General features: G+C 34.9%; 1 protein-coding gene across 1 annotated transcript in view; it reads left to right on the top strand.

Annotated features, from left to right (window-relative positions):
* Positions 1–247: 247 nt before the first annotated feature.
* The window catches only part of IMMP2L (inner mitochondrial membrane peptidase subunit 2), a 398,309-nt gene continuing 379,753 nt past the window's right edge, over positions 248–18,803 (top strand). Inside the window, exons 1-2 of the mRNA XM_005426340.2 lie at positions 248–382; positions 7,322–7,425. Coding sequence (XP_005426397.1) covers positions 248–382; positions 7,322–7,425 — 239 coding nt within the window. The remainder of the gene's footprint in view (positions 383–7,321; positions 7,426–18,803) is intronic.

The raw sequence follows: 18,803 nt of genomic DNA, 5'->3' as shown, positions 1-18,803 counted from the left end.
AAATGTGAAGTATCAAGCTCTGTTCTGTAGAATAGACATTTAAAATCTGATTAAGATTTCTGGTTTGTTGGTTTGGGGTTTTTTCCATTCTCATGTGCACATTCGTTTTTTTTTCACTCTGAATATTGTGAACCTCTAACAGATAATAAATTTATTCTTAATTATTCTGTGTTAAATTGCAACATGTTGATGTTACTTCAATTTTTTTCTATAACGACCTTTTTCTTTCCTTCATGTTTTTCAGACTATGGCACAGGCTCAGGGTTTGGGGAGGAGATACATTAAAGCCATTTTTAAAGGTTTCTTTGTTGCCGTTCCTGTAACTGTGACTTTTCTGGATAGAGTTGCCTGTGTCGCAAGGGTGGAAGGAGCATCAATGCAGGTATTGGTGGAAATATCTTTTGTATTTCAGGAAATTAAAAGGTTGCTCTCCACTGATAATAGCAAGGTGAAAAAAATCTTCTTCTCAATTGTTATTAAATGACGTTCTGGTATAGAATAGTTTAATTTCTATTTTGTTAAATATTTTATGATGTGAAAGAAAAGATTTTGATAGCAAAACTTCCCAAAATTCTGTGTCAGTAAAAAGAAAATATATGGAGAAATAGTGATAGATTGTTTTGATACCTTCATAGACATTTAGAAATATTTGGAGCAATATATTTTGTCGCTTGGGATTGAATTGATGACTCACAAAGAGACTTTATTAATTTTTAGTAGTGACATTATAGTAACTGTATGGTAAAACTGTTTCTTGCTATTCTTGTTCTTACTATTGAACACATATGGCACAATTGCAGGGAAGAATACTGAAAGTGGCATGAAGCTACTGTCATTGCTTCTGTTTATCAGGAAATAGTCATTAGTTCACTGTTTTTACTTTGGTTATATTGAATGCTTATACAGCATAAGCAAGTAAATATAAATAGAATGTGTAACATTTAGGTGATAAAGAAATACTCATGAATACTATTTTTTTCACCATTTATTTGGTCTTGAAAAAGCTATATTTTAACGTAGATAGAAAATTTCCACGTTGTTACTTTGCATTTTAAATCATATGCACTGCACTTTGGTGTGCATCACCGCTGATAACAATGATGTATTTTGTTCCAATGTTGCAACATTCCAATTAGTAGAGAGTAAGGATTTGATTTTTGGATGTCAAGCTCTCTTTTCTGATTGTCTTAATAAGCTCAGTACCTTGAAGAGAGATTTCACAGCAATCAAGACCAGCTGCTGGCATTTGAATTATGCAGAATTTACACATGGGCTAGAAAACTTAGGCTTGATCCTGCACTTGGCTGATTTATGTTTAATATTCTAAAAAGCATGTGGTGGGGAGGAGAGAATGGCAAGGTGGCATTGTGTCTTTTGTGGCAGTCTGTAATCTGATGTTTAAACTCTGTCCAGAAACCCCAACAGGCAGCTCTCATATCTAGAACAGGGATGAAAATAAAATCGTGTTACTCCAGTAATTCTACAATCCAAGGCCAAAAGCTAGGTGTAGCATAAGTTATTATTGCCCTTTTCACAGATGTTTTTCTGAATATCATTGACGACCAGTGAAAGTGAGGACAATCTGAGGGCTTGCAGTTGCAGAGCCAGACATTTGCACTAAAAAGGAGAGGAAGGGAAAACTGTGAAAAAAACCTGTTTCATTGTCTTTTTGCTATCTTCAGACAGGAGGACTTCAAATATATAGTACAGCATCTGGAGAAGTACAAAATTAGCCAGATGACTACGACTCCTCTGTTTTCCATCTTCCCATTTTTTGCCTCTGTTGCAGGTGTAGAGCCACATGGAATGTTTTAAGATGCAGATTCATGTTGGATTTTCTGGTTTTGGCTTTCTGCCTTTGTTTGTTTCTGTTTTTTGGGTTTTTTTTTTGCTATTAGTGGGCGTGACCTGAGCATTTAAATATTTAAATTTTTTTTTAGCACACCACATTGCCATTTATTGTTTGATCTTTTTCTGCCTCTGATGTAGTGTTCTGTTTGATATCCATTATTGTGCAATAGTTTTGCTTCAGTAGCTGGAAAGAAATTTCTTAGATTTCCCTCTCCACAAGTCTGTTGTGCTTCTGGTTAGTACCTCAGTTTTATGTTTTCTTTGAAGTCAGTCCCAAGTGTTTCAGAGTGCTCTGGTATTGTTTTGGAGTGTTGCTTTGCTACTCACTTGAAGAGCACATAGTTGACTATGGTTTATCCATGGAAGATTTGAAGAACACTACAGTCATTTGCTTAGATTTATTCAACCTGACAAAGGGAAAGCAAAATATATTCGCTGGATTATTAAAATTGAAGCTTTTCCCTTGCTGTATCTGTTAACTAAACATTGCCTCTGTTGACTGAAAAATGGATAGCTTGAAAGCTGACATTTATAATTTTACTGACACTTCAGTGTCTGTAAAACTCTCTGGTTGTATTCTGAAACAGAACTGAAATAGAGGTTTGTTTTAAACTTCTATGGATATGGCCATTTTTCAGATTGAAAAAAAATCCTAGTGCTTTTAATAAGATACTAATTTCCTTGCCAAGATTTATTAGGCATCTAAGCAAGTCTGACAGGGACACAATTATAAGGAATATATCTCTCTCTCTAAGAGTAGCTTGAGGGAGTACTGGTCTTGTTGCAATTCTGTCTGTTAACTGTGTTCTTTGGAGAGTGATCTATGTCAAACATATCTTAAAGCCATAGGTATGAGAAAGACTGAGGTTCAGTCAGTTTGAAGTCAGATTGTATCCTTCAATCACATGCTTCCAGTGGTACCTTATTGTCTCAATTTGATACCATGGTAAGATTCTCAAGAATCTGTTTGTAATAGACCTCTAAAATGTCTAGCTGGCTTTGTATACTCATGATTCTGGCTCCTGATGAGCCTGAAATTAAAAGTTTTGACAAGAAGCAAGAAATAAATTTCTCTGTGTCATGCTTGTTCTCCTACTCTTGTTCTCTGCTGTGTGCTTTCTCTCCCCCTACACTTTCTCCTTTTGTTCAGTACTATGAAGCAGCCTTACTGCTGCTTCATAGTACTGATAATGGGAACACTTTTTGACACCCTGGCAAGCATATGAATACAGCTTCTAATGAAAATTAAAATTTTCTGACCCAACCAATTAAGAAAGACTTCATGCATTCCATTGTCTCCAGCTGATTTTGTATTTTTCAGTGCTTTCAGCCACCTGTCATAATTTCACTTGTGCTGAATTCGGTGTATATGTGTATTAACTCTAACCTATAGGGAATAAGTGTGAGCTATTGCAGTTTATAATTTTAACAGTTTTAATAGTTTCATTACCTTCTCTTTTATTTCCAAATTTACTGGGTTTTTTAATCATCACATGAGGTAGTTTTGTTGCTTAGGATTTTAGATTGATATGCTCATCTAGCATTCTATTAATAGTGTGTTTCTAGTGAGTTTGTAATCTGTTTACAATATTAAATGTAAGTGAAAAAAATAACTGGTAGTAAGATTTCTTAATTGACTGTTGTGAATTTTTTTTGTGTGACTTCTTGTAGTGTCTTTAAAATGTTTGTTGTCATATGGACACCTTGATATTGATTTATGTTATTTTTTATTGAGTTTCATTGCTTGTACAATATTACAGACTCTTCATACATAAAGATGTGGAAAAGGAACCCCTCATGGATATATAAATTTGTAAACTCACTAAATCAAATGGACTGTTTTAAAGTGGGATAGAAAATGACAGCGTATGTGCAGCTTTATATGCAAGTTCTATTGCAAACAGTTCAACACCAAGGATTATAGGAAGTGGCCTGAGCAGTGATCTCTGATGAAGCACTCATGTTTCTGCAGCAAACATTATTGAATGTTCTATTCCATTATGCATAATAGCAGTTGTAATTATTCTGTGGCAGGTTCTCCTAACTTTATTATTAGGATTACTGTACCTAAGACTGTAAGCTCATGTGAATATTCTTTGTGTTCCCCAAGCTTCAAGCAAATAAGTTGTGACCTTCACTAGCAGCATAACAACTATCAAGTTAATCATTATTTATAGCAAAAGGGCATGTTTTTACCCTCCTACTAATGGAACCTCATGTCCTATGAGGCTTCATCATATGGCTGGGGATCTCAATTTGCATGCTTTTAGCATTAGATTAGTTAGTAATTGGAAAGAGTAATGTTTGGTGGCTTCTGCACCACAGTTTAAATTAAGATCTGTGTGCCTTATTTGTAGCAGGCTTTTATGCCAAAAGCTTGAGCAAAGAAGTTATAATGCTTCAGACTAGAAGGAAGAAACCTCTGTGTCATTTTGTTTCTTATGAAAAGTCCTTGTGACTCTATTTGTTGACTCCTTTTGCAGAAGCTGTATTTTGATTTTCCTAGACCTGAAACCTCACTAGTAGTTAAAATATCATGAGAAATAAGTTGTATTGTTTCTATACATGTTTGTTGTGGAATCTCAGTTAGTTACAGTAGAGAATATAGAGTGGAGAAATTATTTACAATAGAGGCGCTTGCTGAAGGATTTATCCTTTTATTTTTTTTAATAGACAATAGTGATGATGTAAATGAGTAGTTGTCTCCTAGTTTTCCTTCACTTTCTTCTAACAAAATAGTGCTATTGTCTGCACATTTGTCAGGTTTTTTTTTGTGAGAGAGAAGAAAAAGCCTATACTGTCGTATTTTTCTCAAACACCATTCTAATGTATGAGTTGAATATCTACTCTGTATGTTGAAATGAGGTCAGGTATTGTTAAAAATGCATTTAGAGTGCTTTAAGTTAAAAAAAGCTTATGCAATATCCAAATGTATTTGAATTCTAAGGTGTTGTCTTTGTTTAAATGCATAAAAAATAGGAGTCAACTGGGATAGTGCAACTAGGGCAATACTGTAACTACCTGGTGTATTTCTCTGTAAGATGTAGTTGATGTAAGTTTATGTGATACAAAAAGTGTGTGAGCACTTATTTAGATATATTCTAGATATCAGCTGTGAGATACATTATCTTTTGGAACAATGGTTTTAAGGTTTCTATTAAAGGTTTCATCCTCCTCTTTTGGCCTTTTAAGGCAGATACCTTTGAGTACTAAGGAGTTTACTTTGTGAGAATATGTCATATGTATGATTCCTGCTTTGTAAGATTGGGCTCTGCCTTATACTTAGTAGGGTTGAAAGATTCTGGCCCCTATGTACCTGCATTTGGCAAAGTGAGTATGACTGAATTGTTTGTGAGTTTGTATGTAAGTCACTTGTATGTAAATATTTGATCCTTTGGTGGAAAATGCTGTAAAGGTGATAATTCTGGAACTCTTGATTAAAAACTACTAATAAAATAACGGCTAATTAGGTCCTGGTTTTCATTTATCTGGTTCTTGCAGTGCATTGAGTCTAGTAAATAAAACAGCAATGAGTATTAATATATTTATAGCTTACGCTCAGACCATATCTCTATGGATATTAAAGTGATCTGCTTTGATCCCCTGATTTACCTTACTGGAAATTTTTCTGTAGCCCAAAATGTAACTAGCCTTGTTTGTTGTTTAACTAAACATATGATGTCATATCCCTCCCCCTCTCCCTACCATGCTTATTCTTTTGACCTAGCTTATTGCTTACTGTTCGTGTGAATTACACCTACTGAGGTCCCTACCACATGACTTCCTCTTGCACCTTGAAAAACTAATTTTTCACAAATCCCATTTGAAGCATGTCTTTGTGAACCAATCTATTTAGCAATGATAAATGAAGAGACTGTAATAAAGAGAAATTGTGTTTGAAGTTAAAAATAAATACTAAATAACCATTTTATTTGAGAGCAGTTTACGATGGAATGAAATTTGACACTGTGTAATTACTAGAGTTGAGAAGAGTTAATTGCAGTCCTCCTGTTGGTTTGCTCACCAAAGGTACCATCAGTTTGGAGAGGGGAATATAGCAGTAAAAGTCCAGTGGTTTATGTGGTGCTTCAAGTTAAAGTGTAAGTGCCTTTTCTACAACAACAGCAACAATAACAAAATTTTTAGCTAATATTGCAATTACCATACAAAGGAGGGGTAGCTTAGTTTCAACACTATGCGCTTTATGGCATATATCACCTAACTCTAATTAGTGATTATCTCTTGGCCAACTTGGGAGATACTGTAATTTTTTTTGAAGACCCTGAAAATACTTTCTGAGAAATAAATTATTAGAAAACTTCAGTCTGGAATACTCTTAAATAATTTCTGTATAGTAAAAGGAGTCTTTGTTTTAAAGTAAGCCTTGCAAAAATAAAGGGTTTCTTCCTCTGCCCTTTTCCAAGAGTTAACAGAGTATTGTGATGGGCTTCTTCCTCTGCCCTTTCTCAAGAGTTAACTCAGAGGCAGCATTGATTAGGTACCCTGGTTTTGTATCATATCACACAACATAATTTTGGGGGATTTGATGTGCCTCCTAATTATGCATTAATTACTTGGTTATTTTGATTCATGCCCTTTTGTGTCCTGTTATGGAAGGCCCACATTTGTTGCTAGTGTCCGTGTGTGCTGTAGGTATAGTGCTTGTTTTTCCCCTTTGCAAAGGATGCTGAAATTAGTATTGTTACAAGTCCATATTTCATTTTTAGTGCATTATGCTTTTATAAATAGTAAGATGCCTGCAAAAAGCTTGGGTTTTTTTTTTCCCTTGGGAATTAGTGTACTTGGTTCTCCTTTGATTTTAATATTAAATGATAAGGAGTAACAGCAATCCCTTCTTTTCATCAGGTTTGCTGTATGTAGGAGCATAGAATATAAGAAAATAAAGGTAGTATAGAAAGTAATCTTACCCCTAAGGAGTTGCAGCTGGGTTAATTATTAAAGATTAGGAGCAGACCTGGCTATAACAGGCCACAGATGTTGCCAATAAGAAGAAGAGTGTTATAAAAGAGTGGATTGGTTGGTTGAGGGGACCTGGAGGCTGTTGGCTGCTGTAAGAAGAAGGAAGAGTCAGTGCTTAGAGGAGCTACTTATGAGAAACGTCAAGGAGGCGTGAAACTCTTGCAATAAGGAAAACAATAATATGGAACCTTTGCAATATAATGACAAAATAAGTATGTATCCTGTGCAATCTGATTTGCATGCAGTAGTGCGTTGAAAGATGTGAACTAGAGTTTGTCATAAATTAATGATTTTTAACATGTCATTTAATAAAGAAGTGTATTTCAAATGTATTTTCTGTAATACAACAGATTCTTGCCCTCTTACAGTAAGTGGGTATGTTTTTTACCAATTTTAATGGGTTTCACCTATTGATGGAAAGATAATTAGGGGGAAAATTGAAAAAGAAAATGTAAATCTAAATGTAGATGTTTTTCTCCCCTTCTCTCAGCCTTCTTTGAATCCTGGGGGAAGACAAGCATCTGATGTAGTACTCTTGAACCACTGGAGCATTAGAAATTACGATGTACAACGTGGGGACATTGTGTCACTGGTGTAAGTAATTTTGCATATATTTCAATACATGCTTATGTAGATGTTGAACTATTGGTGTTTTGTCTACAATAATGTAGGTATATACATGAGCAAGGAGCCTAACATTTTAAATAATGCATTATTGTTGTTTCTTTTGTCTGTTTTCAAAACTCAGATGTTCAAAAAATGCATTACCAGGTTTTTACTTGAAAGGAATGCAAGGTATTGTGTGATACAGTGTGTATGTGTACCAAAACTGCCAAGAGCAAAGAGTTGTGAGACGGAACATAAACATAAAACATTATATGGCCTAAAGGAGTATAGTCTTGAGTTGCTTGGCTATGTACTTATGAGAAAAATTTTCTTTATTGACTAGTACTGTATGGTTTTCTTCCTGGTGAAGTATGTCTACTGAATAAAATTTTAGATAAGACCTCAAGGATTCAACCACCTCCATAAGGACCAATGGAGCAAAATATAGAATTCCAAAATTGGGAGGTCTATGTATCAAGCCGAAAGGTGGCAGTGTTTCACTGTTCAAAATACTCAAGACTAACAGAGGACAGAAACTCCATTTCAGCCTTAATATAATAAAGAAATAGAATGTCAAAGTGCTCATAACTGGTGCAGGGTTATAATGCATACTCATATTATATGCTTGGGGAGTTTAAGCTTAAGGTTTTAGTTTTGTAAGTGAAATGCACAATATGTAAATTGTAACAAAAATGTCTTTGGAAGCCATATTATCTAACTGCCTTTTTGTCATATATCTTTTCTAATTGTCCCTTTTTTTGCTTTCCTCTTCACTGTAGTGGTAATTTGTAAGACAGTTTTCTTCTTTTGCTAGACACTTAAAATTTGCGCCGTGATCTGTCTCATTTTCTGTCATGTAAAATTTTCTGTAAATAGTCTAGCTACAAATATGAATTTATTCATATTTGCTAGAGATAATATTGCAAAAGGGCTTCAATTTCAGGTGACTTAATGGATGCTGTAAAATGTGATTCTGCCTGCGTGTGCATCCCTCTGCCCAAGTCATGCTGTGGTGATTGTTTAAAAGAATCTGTATAACTGATTAGTAATTAATAGACTGAACAGAAAATGAGCACATTGTCTGATCAGAAAACAAAATTAATAGTTTCATTCTTGTTATACTCCTTGAATATTTGTGATTCTGTCTGAGCCATCTGTATTGGTTATTTTCACTTTGCTGTATGTTTGAGCGGCATAACTAGTAGAGATATATAGTATAACTATATATAACAGTAGAGATATATAGTATAACTATGTATCTCTACTGTGGAGATTTTTGTATGTTTGGAAACTTTTCCCTAATCTTGGTGGAGTTTATGTAGACTCACATAGAAGAAGTTGTATTTATGCACTGTATGGAAGCTTTTCTTAGTCTTTGGGAAGCCCACTGGATAATCAGGTCAGAGTATTCCCAAAGGATTTTAAGATCACTACAAAGGAAGTTAAACAGTGTAAAGATAATTTTGGATAGTTTTAATATAAAATATCATTCAATGTTTACATTTGCAGTAACAACTTTTAAGTACCTCATGATACAGGTTTGTTAGAAGCAGTTTTAGCCTGCTTCCTTATTGTATTGTTAAGTTTTTAATTGTGTGGTAAAGTCTTGCAGGATATAGTATCTGGATGTGATTTTGTACCTGTCAGTTTTTGAGAATTTTGCTGTACAATGCTTCTATTGTGTAAACGGGTTAATACTTTTATCTTTTTCATTTTGATTGTTTACTTATGATTTCTATAACTCACATATATGTGTGAATTTTACTTACTGGTCCTCAGATCCTGATTTAGGTAAGGCATGAACAGGGAAGGTGGATGTCCTATCAGATGCTCCTTTACAGATCCTCTCAGAAATTCAGTTGAGAAAGTATTGTTGTGACTGAGATAGGCAAATGGATATGTAAACCTTTGTTTTGTATCCTTGTTGGCTGCTTTACACTTGTCCACTGTCTCCTCTTTGCCAAGTTGTAGTAGAAGATATTTTAGAGGTTCTGGAAGGGTGGTCATTTGTAGAACAAGAGTGGAGGTAAAATATTATTTCATGGCAGCATGACCAGGGCCATTCAAACTCATCTCTTTGCTCCAAGTTTTGGCTGTTGGCCTTCTACTTACAGTGGACTTTGCTAGCTGGGATCTCAACAATCCCTTTAGGAATTGTGGTAGAAACTGTAGCCATCCAGAATGACATGGTATCTCCGATGCTATGAAGAGAGCAAAGAGGTGAGTCAGTCTTGGTGGTCCTGGATGCCCCGGAAGAGAATCAGTGAGCCTGTGGTCATGATTCTCATACTGCTTGCAGATCCGAAAGCTCTTCCTCTATTGTCCGATCTAGTTCTTGATACACATATATATATATATACACATATATACATTTGTTTTATGACTTTGATTACAAATGAGCACCCAAGTACTCAAGTACATGGTGATATTTACACCTAGTAAAGGTACTGAATGAAGACTGCATGTGTCTCTGTCATCTTGGTCTCTTTATCTGATGTAGGTGAACCATTCATCTCAATCATAGCTGTCAAATTAGCCACTGTATGCACACATGTTCATTTACCTTGCTTTAGACAAAATATTTAAAACAGCATTAATCTTTAAAAATATTAAATTAGAGTCAGGTAAAACCAATGGAAATAATAAGTTGTTAACAAAAAATTATTTCTTTAATTGCAGTATAGTATTTTACAGATAGTTATATCTTACCTCAACCTTTAGAATATTTTTTCCCTTTAGTTTGAACTCATTTTTATTGATACCAGAATTAGGAGAGCTCAATGTTACATGCTGTAACTTTTGAACTCTCAATTTTAAGTTGATTCAGAACTAAGCAAAATGTTATCATCCTTAACTTGATCACTTGCTGGATGCCTAATTTAGGTACTGCTGGATTACTGGGACTTAATACATTGAAAATCAAAACAGGAATAATTTTTAAATAAATGAAGTAATTTCAGTTATTCTGTGTTTCAGAATACTGCCTGTCCATCTCTTAAATGGATTTAAAAAAAATAAAAAAAATGTTTATTTTTAGTTTGTAAAATGCATTTATCTGTCTTCAAAGAAGAAAAAGTCATGTAGCACATGATGTCATCATTCAAAGACGAATACTTGTCTTTGCCAGGCAGACCTTGATTTTTTTCAGTAACTTTTGTGTTGAAACAGGCATCTACTTTGTAAGAGCTTAGCTGAGGTAGATCTCAACAGTTGTGTAGAACTTTATTAGGTATTGCAGAATGAGTTATAAGTTATGTAGTGTTCTCTCAGCTGGTTTCACTCTGTAAAGTTTGAGTGCCAGCAGCATTGTAGCTGGAGCTGTGTCACAGTGGGGGGTGTACAGCTCGTGCAGTTCCCTGGGAATACATGCTGCAGCTGCACTTCCCAGCACTTATAGAAATAGTGCTCTTCTACTGCAGATTAAGGGATATTTTTGCCAATGTTACCTGTATGTAATTTGTTTTTTACTGTGTGCAAATGCAGGCATTGCTATAAAAAGTTGTTGCCAAAGGGTGATTTCTAGATCTAGATTTCATTTTGGTTGCCTTTACGGAAACCCTCCCATCCTGATTGTACAATCATACCGTCTTTTTATTCCAAAATTCTAGTCTTAATGTAGAAAAAAGTTGGTGCTTAAATTTTCAAATGATGAAAAGTTAAAGTTGTAAATATTCACAGATGCTAATTTTAACCTTGAGGTCAAAAATTAGAGGTTAATTTCAAAGTTGTGCTATGTCTGTAATAGAGAGAACACCTTCTGCAATGTTTGAGAGCAGGAACTTACGTGCTGGATAGGTTGCCAGGTGTCCCTCTATTGCTAATTTAGAGTGTGTTCTTATGTGTCAAATAAAAATAGCTATGCTAAATTAATCTGAGGGAGAAGAAAAGGTAACCATGCTGTTTGTTCTGTACGTCCTGAATGATAACATGCTTTTAAAGGCATGAACTATAATAGCTAAATGGGCAGTATGTTTAAAAACATATTTTTAAAGGTCAGCTATAAAAGTAAGGAAATAGTGTTGTACATTTTGTCAGCTTTTTTTGAGTTCTCATATAGGAGCATAATTGCTTTAAATAAAAACCCAACTTTCTACGTAGAAAATTCCTTGACATTAAATAAAAACCCCAAGTCATACTTGTTGTCTCCTATACTTCTTGTCCTTATGAGGGATATTAAGTGGCTTCCGTCACTTCTTTGTCTGAGTCTAAGATTATACTCAGACCTTTTGGTTAACTCCTTTATTTTGGGTAAACTGCTAAGCATTTATGTGGTCTTGATCTTTGAAAAATCCAGTGCAGATCATCATTCTGGAGGAAGAATCAAAGTACTGCATTTAAGGTTGTTTCTGCCGCTGTGACCCTCACTGGCATCTGTTCAGAAATGAGAACTGGAAAAGATAATTGCAGTGATGATTTTATGTAATGGTTCAACAAGTTTCAGCCTATACATGCAAATCTGAATAATGCAATTTTTGAAGGAATATAATCTTGTTTAGTTGATGAAAACAAAGGAGTTCTTAAATGGTGCAAACTGAATATATGCTGTTCATAGAAGATCACTAATTGGAATTTCATTATTGAGACTAGCTTAGTAAAATAAATATCAGTAAGAAGGTACTTACTGAAGGAAATGCCTTGAATTTGAATTAGTTGTTATTATGAAAATATTTTCTACTAAATTCTGATAGATATAATGTGAATGGATATCTAATGGTTCTTGCATTATGTTTAAGAAAGGTTCTTTCTGGCTAAAATACTGGACAAACTTTTATGAATACCTCTGCTTGGCCTTCTTAAGTCTTCCAATTTCTGTTCTATTTTTGTTTGTACTTAGGTCTCTGTACCAAGTCATCTGTCTTCTGGCAGGTAAGACTGCAAAGGAGGTTGTACTGACACAGAAGTGAAATAATCACTTTAGTTTCTGTGCCTCAGTGACCTCAGAAAATCTTTTTCTATTCTTTTCTTTTAGCTGGGAAAAAAAACAAACAAAACCTCTCGTGTCTTTTCTTGATAAAAATCAAATATACTTTACTTTTATTATCTGTGTTATTATCTATTCTTAGTGTGGGTATCATACTATATATGTGTGTTAATGCTGTTGGTGGAAGAAAGCCTTGTGTCTTCTATTTATAAAGTAAAATCCTTTTTCTAAGGAAACTTTTCAGATACTGTACATGATCCTTGGTTGTATTGTGAAGTGCTCAGGAGGGGTTTAATAGGCAGTGATTGCATTACTGTGCAAAATGAGCAGTTGTGGAGGAAAGAAGCTGTTGCAGTTAAAGTTAGGATTGTTACACTTAAAGCCTATGGATATGACTGGGAAGTTGACGAGACCTGATTGCAAGAATCACTGCTGGAAAGAGCCTGGCTAGACTCTTTAGGCCAAAAAGTCACATAAATGAATTATGTTATAGCTTACAGTGATTAAATTGAAAGTTGGAGATTTAAAAATAGCAATATTTATTTTTAAAAAGGGGAAGTTAAATGGCTTTTGCTGTTTGTGAAAGAGGCGTCAATTGATTGAGAAGACTACTTGTAGTATTGTAAGTGGTGCTGTGCAAACTTCATATTCTGGCTGATTTTGATTTTACTGGCCTTTTTATTGAATTAAGTACTGCGCTGTTGAATTAAGAAACAAATTGTGGTTGCTGAATATCTATTAGAGTATGTATTAGAATGCTACATTGGAAGTTTACTAAATCCACTTCATTGATTACCGAGTTGGTTTAGGTTTTGGGCTTGGTTTGTTTGTTTAGTTTGTTTTAGGTTTTCCTGCATATCATATAGTCTTTGTGTTTAATTTAAAATGCAGCATTCAGAGACTTGACAAAAATAATTAAAGTCAGATGCACAGTCTGTGGTATTGTCTTGGTTTGAAAAAGACAGTTGTCTGCTAAGGAAGGCAGGAGCTTCCCCTGAAATGGAAACTGTAAACCCTCTCCCTCCGAATTGTTAGAATTTTGAAATTAAGGGAGCTTTCAGGCAAAGATATGACAGCAGGAGTAACAGCTTTTTATTAGGGAAGAAAATTAAAAAAAAAACCAAAACAGTGCAGTAATACAAAACAACACTATCAAGTTCAGAATATGACCTAACACCCTGTGGGTCAGGGTGTTAGTAACAGTCTGATTAAATGGGGGCTGCAGTCCTCCTGGAGTGGCAGGTGTGGTTCTGTTGAGGCAGTGATCCTGTAGAAGAGTGTAGTCTTCCTCTAAAGATCCAGTGGTGGTGTAGATGGGCCTGGTCTTTCCGTGGGAATCCAGTGGAGAAGATAGCTGCTCCTCTGGGAATCCACTGGAAAAGGCTGGCTGTGGTCTTTCAAATCTCTGTTTATATCCAATTAGGAATGCTTAGCTCCTCCCTCTGGGTGGAGCATCTCACAATGGGATAATGTAATTTTATGAGTCATGCAGCAAGACTTAATGGCCCATTAACAGAAGGTATCTCCCCAGGTGGAGGATTGGTTGTGGAAGAGATAAAGAAAGCGGCCCTCTTAATAGAATATAACTGACCCGTCAGATAGGAATAGAATACACACACCTATATTCAACCTCAAATATTTTGACAGGTATTTTGTTGAATTTACTTCTGAGGTAAATAGTATAAAATTTTTTTAAGACCCATTGTAGTGAAAGTGAAGGGATATTACAGTCTTGCCCACCTCAGAAGAAAAATACTTAAAAATACGGATCTGTAGATAATCCTGTGTAGAACAGCTTTAATTTTGATGCTCCTGAATTGGTACTGTACATACTGGTAAGTATATTGACTTATCTGTCGATATACTTACCAGTACGTACAGTATCTGTTTACACTGGAAGAACTGTGAGTTGAAGTAAGTGTTGCAACTCAGCTAGATTAGGATATAAATAATAAAAGCAGGTTAGTTTGTAGTTACACACAAATATATGTCTGATTCTTTGGCAAGTGAGAAAGATGTGAGAAAAAATGGTTGTGATCTTCAAATTCTAGGATGATCAGGTGTTAACAGTTAATTGTTACATAAGAAGGCCCTATGTTCTGCTGTTGGAGGAGTGTTAACAGTAATTTTCAATCTCAAAATTAACTGATTTATTAATCTAATTTAATTAATTTTACTTCACCTTTTAGTGATCAGGCAAATGAAGAAGAAGAAAAAACCTATTTTACCAAATGGCATAATTTTTACCTTTTCACTAAAAATTTTAAAAAGTGGAACAGTATAGAATAATTTTTTAAACTCTTTTAGATGATGAGCAGTCACAGTATGTTGGAGGTCTTGGGTCTCAGTGGACAGCTGCTTGGAATGTTGCAGAAATTGCAGTGGTGATATGGTTGGCTGGAAATCTGTCTCTGATTCCATAACTCTGCCTTGCAGTAGGATGTCTGACTCTCCTGTGAAGGTCATGTTGAGCAAAAGGAGCTTGAAGCCTGCCTAGGTTTAGAAAAATGTCACTTTTACCTTTTGAAATAGCTATAATTTAGATGCTAGGAATATGTTTTGCTGCAGCAGAATCTGCTTCCATGTATGTACAGAAAGGTACCAGTATATGTTTCCTAAATGTTTTTTCCTTGAACCTTAAGAAACTTTGACAACTCTTATAGAAAGATATTTGATACCCTTTTTCTCTGTACATTTCCAACTGCTGCAAAGTACTTGGTGGTTATTTATGACTGGCTTTGCTTGTAGGTACTTGGAACTAGGAAAGGTTTTACAAGCCTGTGAAATAAGCTACGCAATCTCATTGTTGGAAGTGGCAGGCAATATGATTGTTCAGTAACTAACGTGAAATTCCAGTGCTCATTCTCTGCAGGGTATTCAGATTAGACACCTCCTTCTTATGTAAATTCAGACTGAAAATCTGTGATGATATAGGATAAAAAATTAATGGATATTCATATGGTTTTTCTAGCACTTTAGATCAAGTGTATTTTTGATTATGATAAATATAGATGGACCGTAATTTTAAAATATATGCTCTGAATACATACTCTGTTTAATCTGATGATCAGATACCTTGACGCTTTAGAGGATTGTTAAACTGAGACTTTGTTGAAAGTAATTTCCTTCCCTTGAAAGTGAAGCCAATGTGCTGACTGATTCCTAGAGAAGAGAACAAATCAAAGTACTTATTGTTAGGTTCCACTGCACTTATGAAATGCTGAGTGCTGAATTCATGAGACGCTAGATTCAGTTTTATATAAACTCACTCTTTTAAGTGTTTACCTTTCATATTTTTTTATGTGAATTGTGAACAGTACACATTTTGGACCTAAAGATGCTGTGTCACCTATTATGAAGAAGTTGTTGTATACCTATGAGGAGACAGAGTAATGTATTTTATTTTTTTCCCTAGAATAACTCTGGAAATCAGCTTACTCTCTCTTTTCCGTACAAAACCATTATCTTTCAAAGAGATCCAGTTCCTTGGCATCGAGGCTTTCATATTCCAATGCTAAGTTCTGCTATCTGCAGTAGTATGAAAGCTATAACGGAGAAATATGTGTAGGATGTTACAGTATGATTCAGCAGTTCTTGAATCCTAGAATACAGTAATTTTTCTTAAGATATAAAACCTGATTATTTATATTATAAGTTCTGGAGGTAAGCAATTAACCAAATGAAATTGGTTCTATATATGCAAAAAGATACCTGAATACATTTTATCCTTTTTTTTTTTTTGGCAGTTAGCATATTTTCATTTTGTGTACAGTTTGGGAAATACTGAGGTGATATTTTGTTTTACAGGATATTTCAAACATTGTGTTCTTGGACAAATTATGGCCACATCTGACTTGGAATCTTTCAGTAATAACTTCCCTTAAGCCAATTTAGTCAATTGTATTATGAGCAACCATAAATATTAACTACAGAATATTTCTTCTAGGAATCTTTCAATTAACTACACATATGCTGACAAAGTGAATTTTGCTTACACATGAAAAATATTTATTTCCTATCTAATTGGTGAAGTTGGAAGAAAAACCATGGGTCTTGACTTGTGCTGAGTATATTATGGACATGAATATTTTTGCATGTAATAAGCAGTCTTGGCCTTGTTTTCTGTTTTTTCAACCTGTTAGCCAAGGTAAAGGCAAGGGAATGGCAAATTATCAGGTTTAAAATGATAATTAACCTTATAATCACTGTATTTTCTAGGGAAATTATATTGATGAAAGTAACATTAGTTTTTTTATGTGCAATCAGCTGTTCCTGAAAAGTGGAATTGAACAGCATTTAGCTTTAAAAATAAGCATGTGTATTTGTATTTGGGACTTACCATTATTGCCAACTGTCTATCTGATGATCAGCTACAGAGAAGTCCTTCTCAGAGATGCACGGTAGAAGGACATGACAGGGGCCATAATTGCAGCAAGGGGCATTCTGACTATACATATGGGGGGGGGGGAAAAAGGATTAGGATCACCTTATAGCCAGAGAGGCTATGAAGCCTCCAGCCTTAATTGAAACTGGACTAGCAGAAACCCAAGCATCCTCATCTGCCTTTCCAGTTGCAACTGTTTTGGCCATAAGCTGAAGTAGATAACTTCTAGAGGTCCTTTCCAATCTGAATGATTCTGTTTGTTTACATCAAATGGAATTTCAGCAATGGAACTTTTAAAATGTGAGCCATAATAGCTATACACTATCAAGGTTTACATTACTAATTCATGTTTACAATAAGCATTATGATGTTTAAAATTTGTTTTATAGCATGGAAGTGGAGTTTCTAAAACCCTCTTTTTCTGTGTATGTGGTTGTGATATTTGTCTTAAAACTGCTTCTACAAGATCCAGCCATGCATTGAAAACCTGTTTTGTTAATAGCTGAACCATACAGAGAATGGTCAGATTGCATTTAGGTTTTGTACCTAGATTGTAAATCCTCTGAAGGAGAAACAATGAGTAGGTTCAGGCAGATGTGTGTGGTGCAGCAATCAGTGGGGTGGGTGGGAGGCTGTAAGAAGACGTCCAAAAACTGGCACATGTTTGACATACTATAGTAAAGGGAAATGGTTTGACAATATATGAGGGCAGTGGTTCCCAGGTGGGAAGTGGAGCCTGCTAAAGTACAGAAGCAGTTGTTTGCTCACTTGTTAAATTTTCAATGAAGTCTTACTGGATTCATTCATAAAGGACTGAAAATCAGAGAAAAATGTGTCAGTAATAAAGTATAAAAGGCACCTAAAATGAAGGCAAAAAAATTCATTTGCTAGAACACTGGAAGCGAAGACAGGGGTTACCTACAAATTTTCATGTCATGTCTGTAATTTAATGACTTTATGTAGGAAGAATTGACAAAAATCTTTTTCATTTATTTCATAAATAGAACTTAAATTGATTTGATCTTGACCTGTGTCTTCTGCCAATATGTAGAAGAACACTCTAGCCAGCCTATTCTCTTGCCACTCAGCTCTGATTTTCCCTGCTATTTTAGGTATCTTTTTTACTGCTACCTTTGTGAAATGTAAATAATTAGTATATAAAGAAAATTTTGGACTAGGGAGGGGAAAAGGTATGAGTAAAAACTTAAAATTATTGCTCTCATAAACTCATCATCCATAATGTCATTTAGAGTTTCAGTAATTAAAAGTGTCTATCTTAAGGCAAAAAAGAGATAGCTAGTGAGCATATTTCTTGTGCTATGTGTTGTTTTATATGTTTGCTTTAAGGGATAAATTAGTGGCATTCTCAGAACAATAACTTTGATGTTTCCAGAACTAGGGCAACTGTAATGACAGAAGTGTGGTCTTGCCATATAAAAAGGAAGTATGTTGTCAGCAAGCAAAGGATAATAGCATCCTGTACACCCAGAAGGCCTGCTGTGATGTTTGCGTCTGCGTAAGATCCCCTTCGCCCTCAGAATAGGCTATTTTTAAACTGGTGCTGAGTTTGACCTTAGTAAAGAAATACTGTTGTAAGATTTTTAAATGCGTGTTCATGAACAGTGTGTCCCTCAGTCATATAGGGATGCTGATGATAGTATTTTTTTCACAAAAAACTTGTTTTAGTTTCTACTTTACTTGACTTCAAAGGCTTACCTGTTTAACATTACCGGGGAAAACCTGATTACAAATTATTTTCTGTATCCTTAATTAATATAGCTTACCTGAATCCATAGACAGAATTAGAGATTTAAATTCATTGTTCCATGCAGCTTATGATGAGGTCGTGTCACATTTCTGATTAAAATAGAAATAGCTTCCATAGACTGTGTTGTTAACTACATTTTCCTCACTGTGAGTGGTGATGTCATTGTAATTCTTGTGAAGAATATTAATTGTTCCAGGTCAATACTACTACTGCTTCATAGAAACAGCATGCGTACCTTGATAACTGAAGGAGAGTGTTGATATAGTTGACGTACATTTATTGCAACATCCTAT

The sequence above is a fragment of the Geospiza fortis genome, unplaced genomic scaffold, assembly GCF_000277835.1.
Source record: "Geospiza fortis unplaced genomic scaffold, GeoFor_1.0 scaffold429, whole genome shotgun sequence".
Taxonomy (NCBI): Eukaryota; Metazoa; Chordata; class Aves; order Passeriformes; family Thraupidae; genus Geospiza; species Geospiza fortis.
Note: the sequence above shows the minus strand (reverse complement) of the source record. Positions and strands in the feature narration are given on the sequence as shown.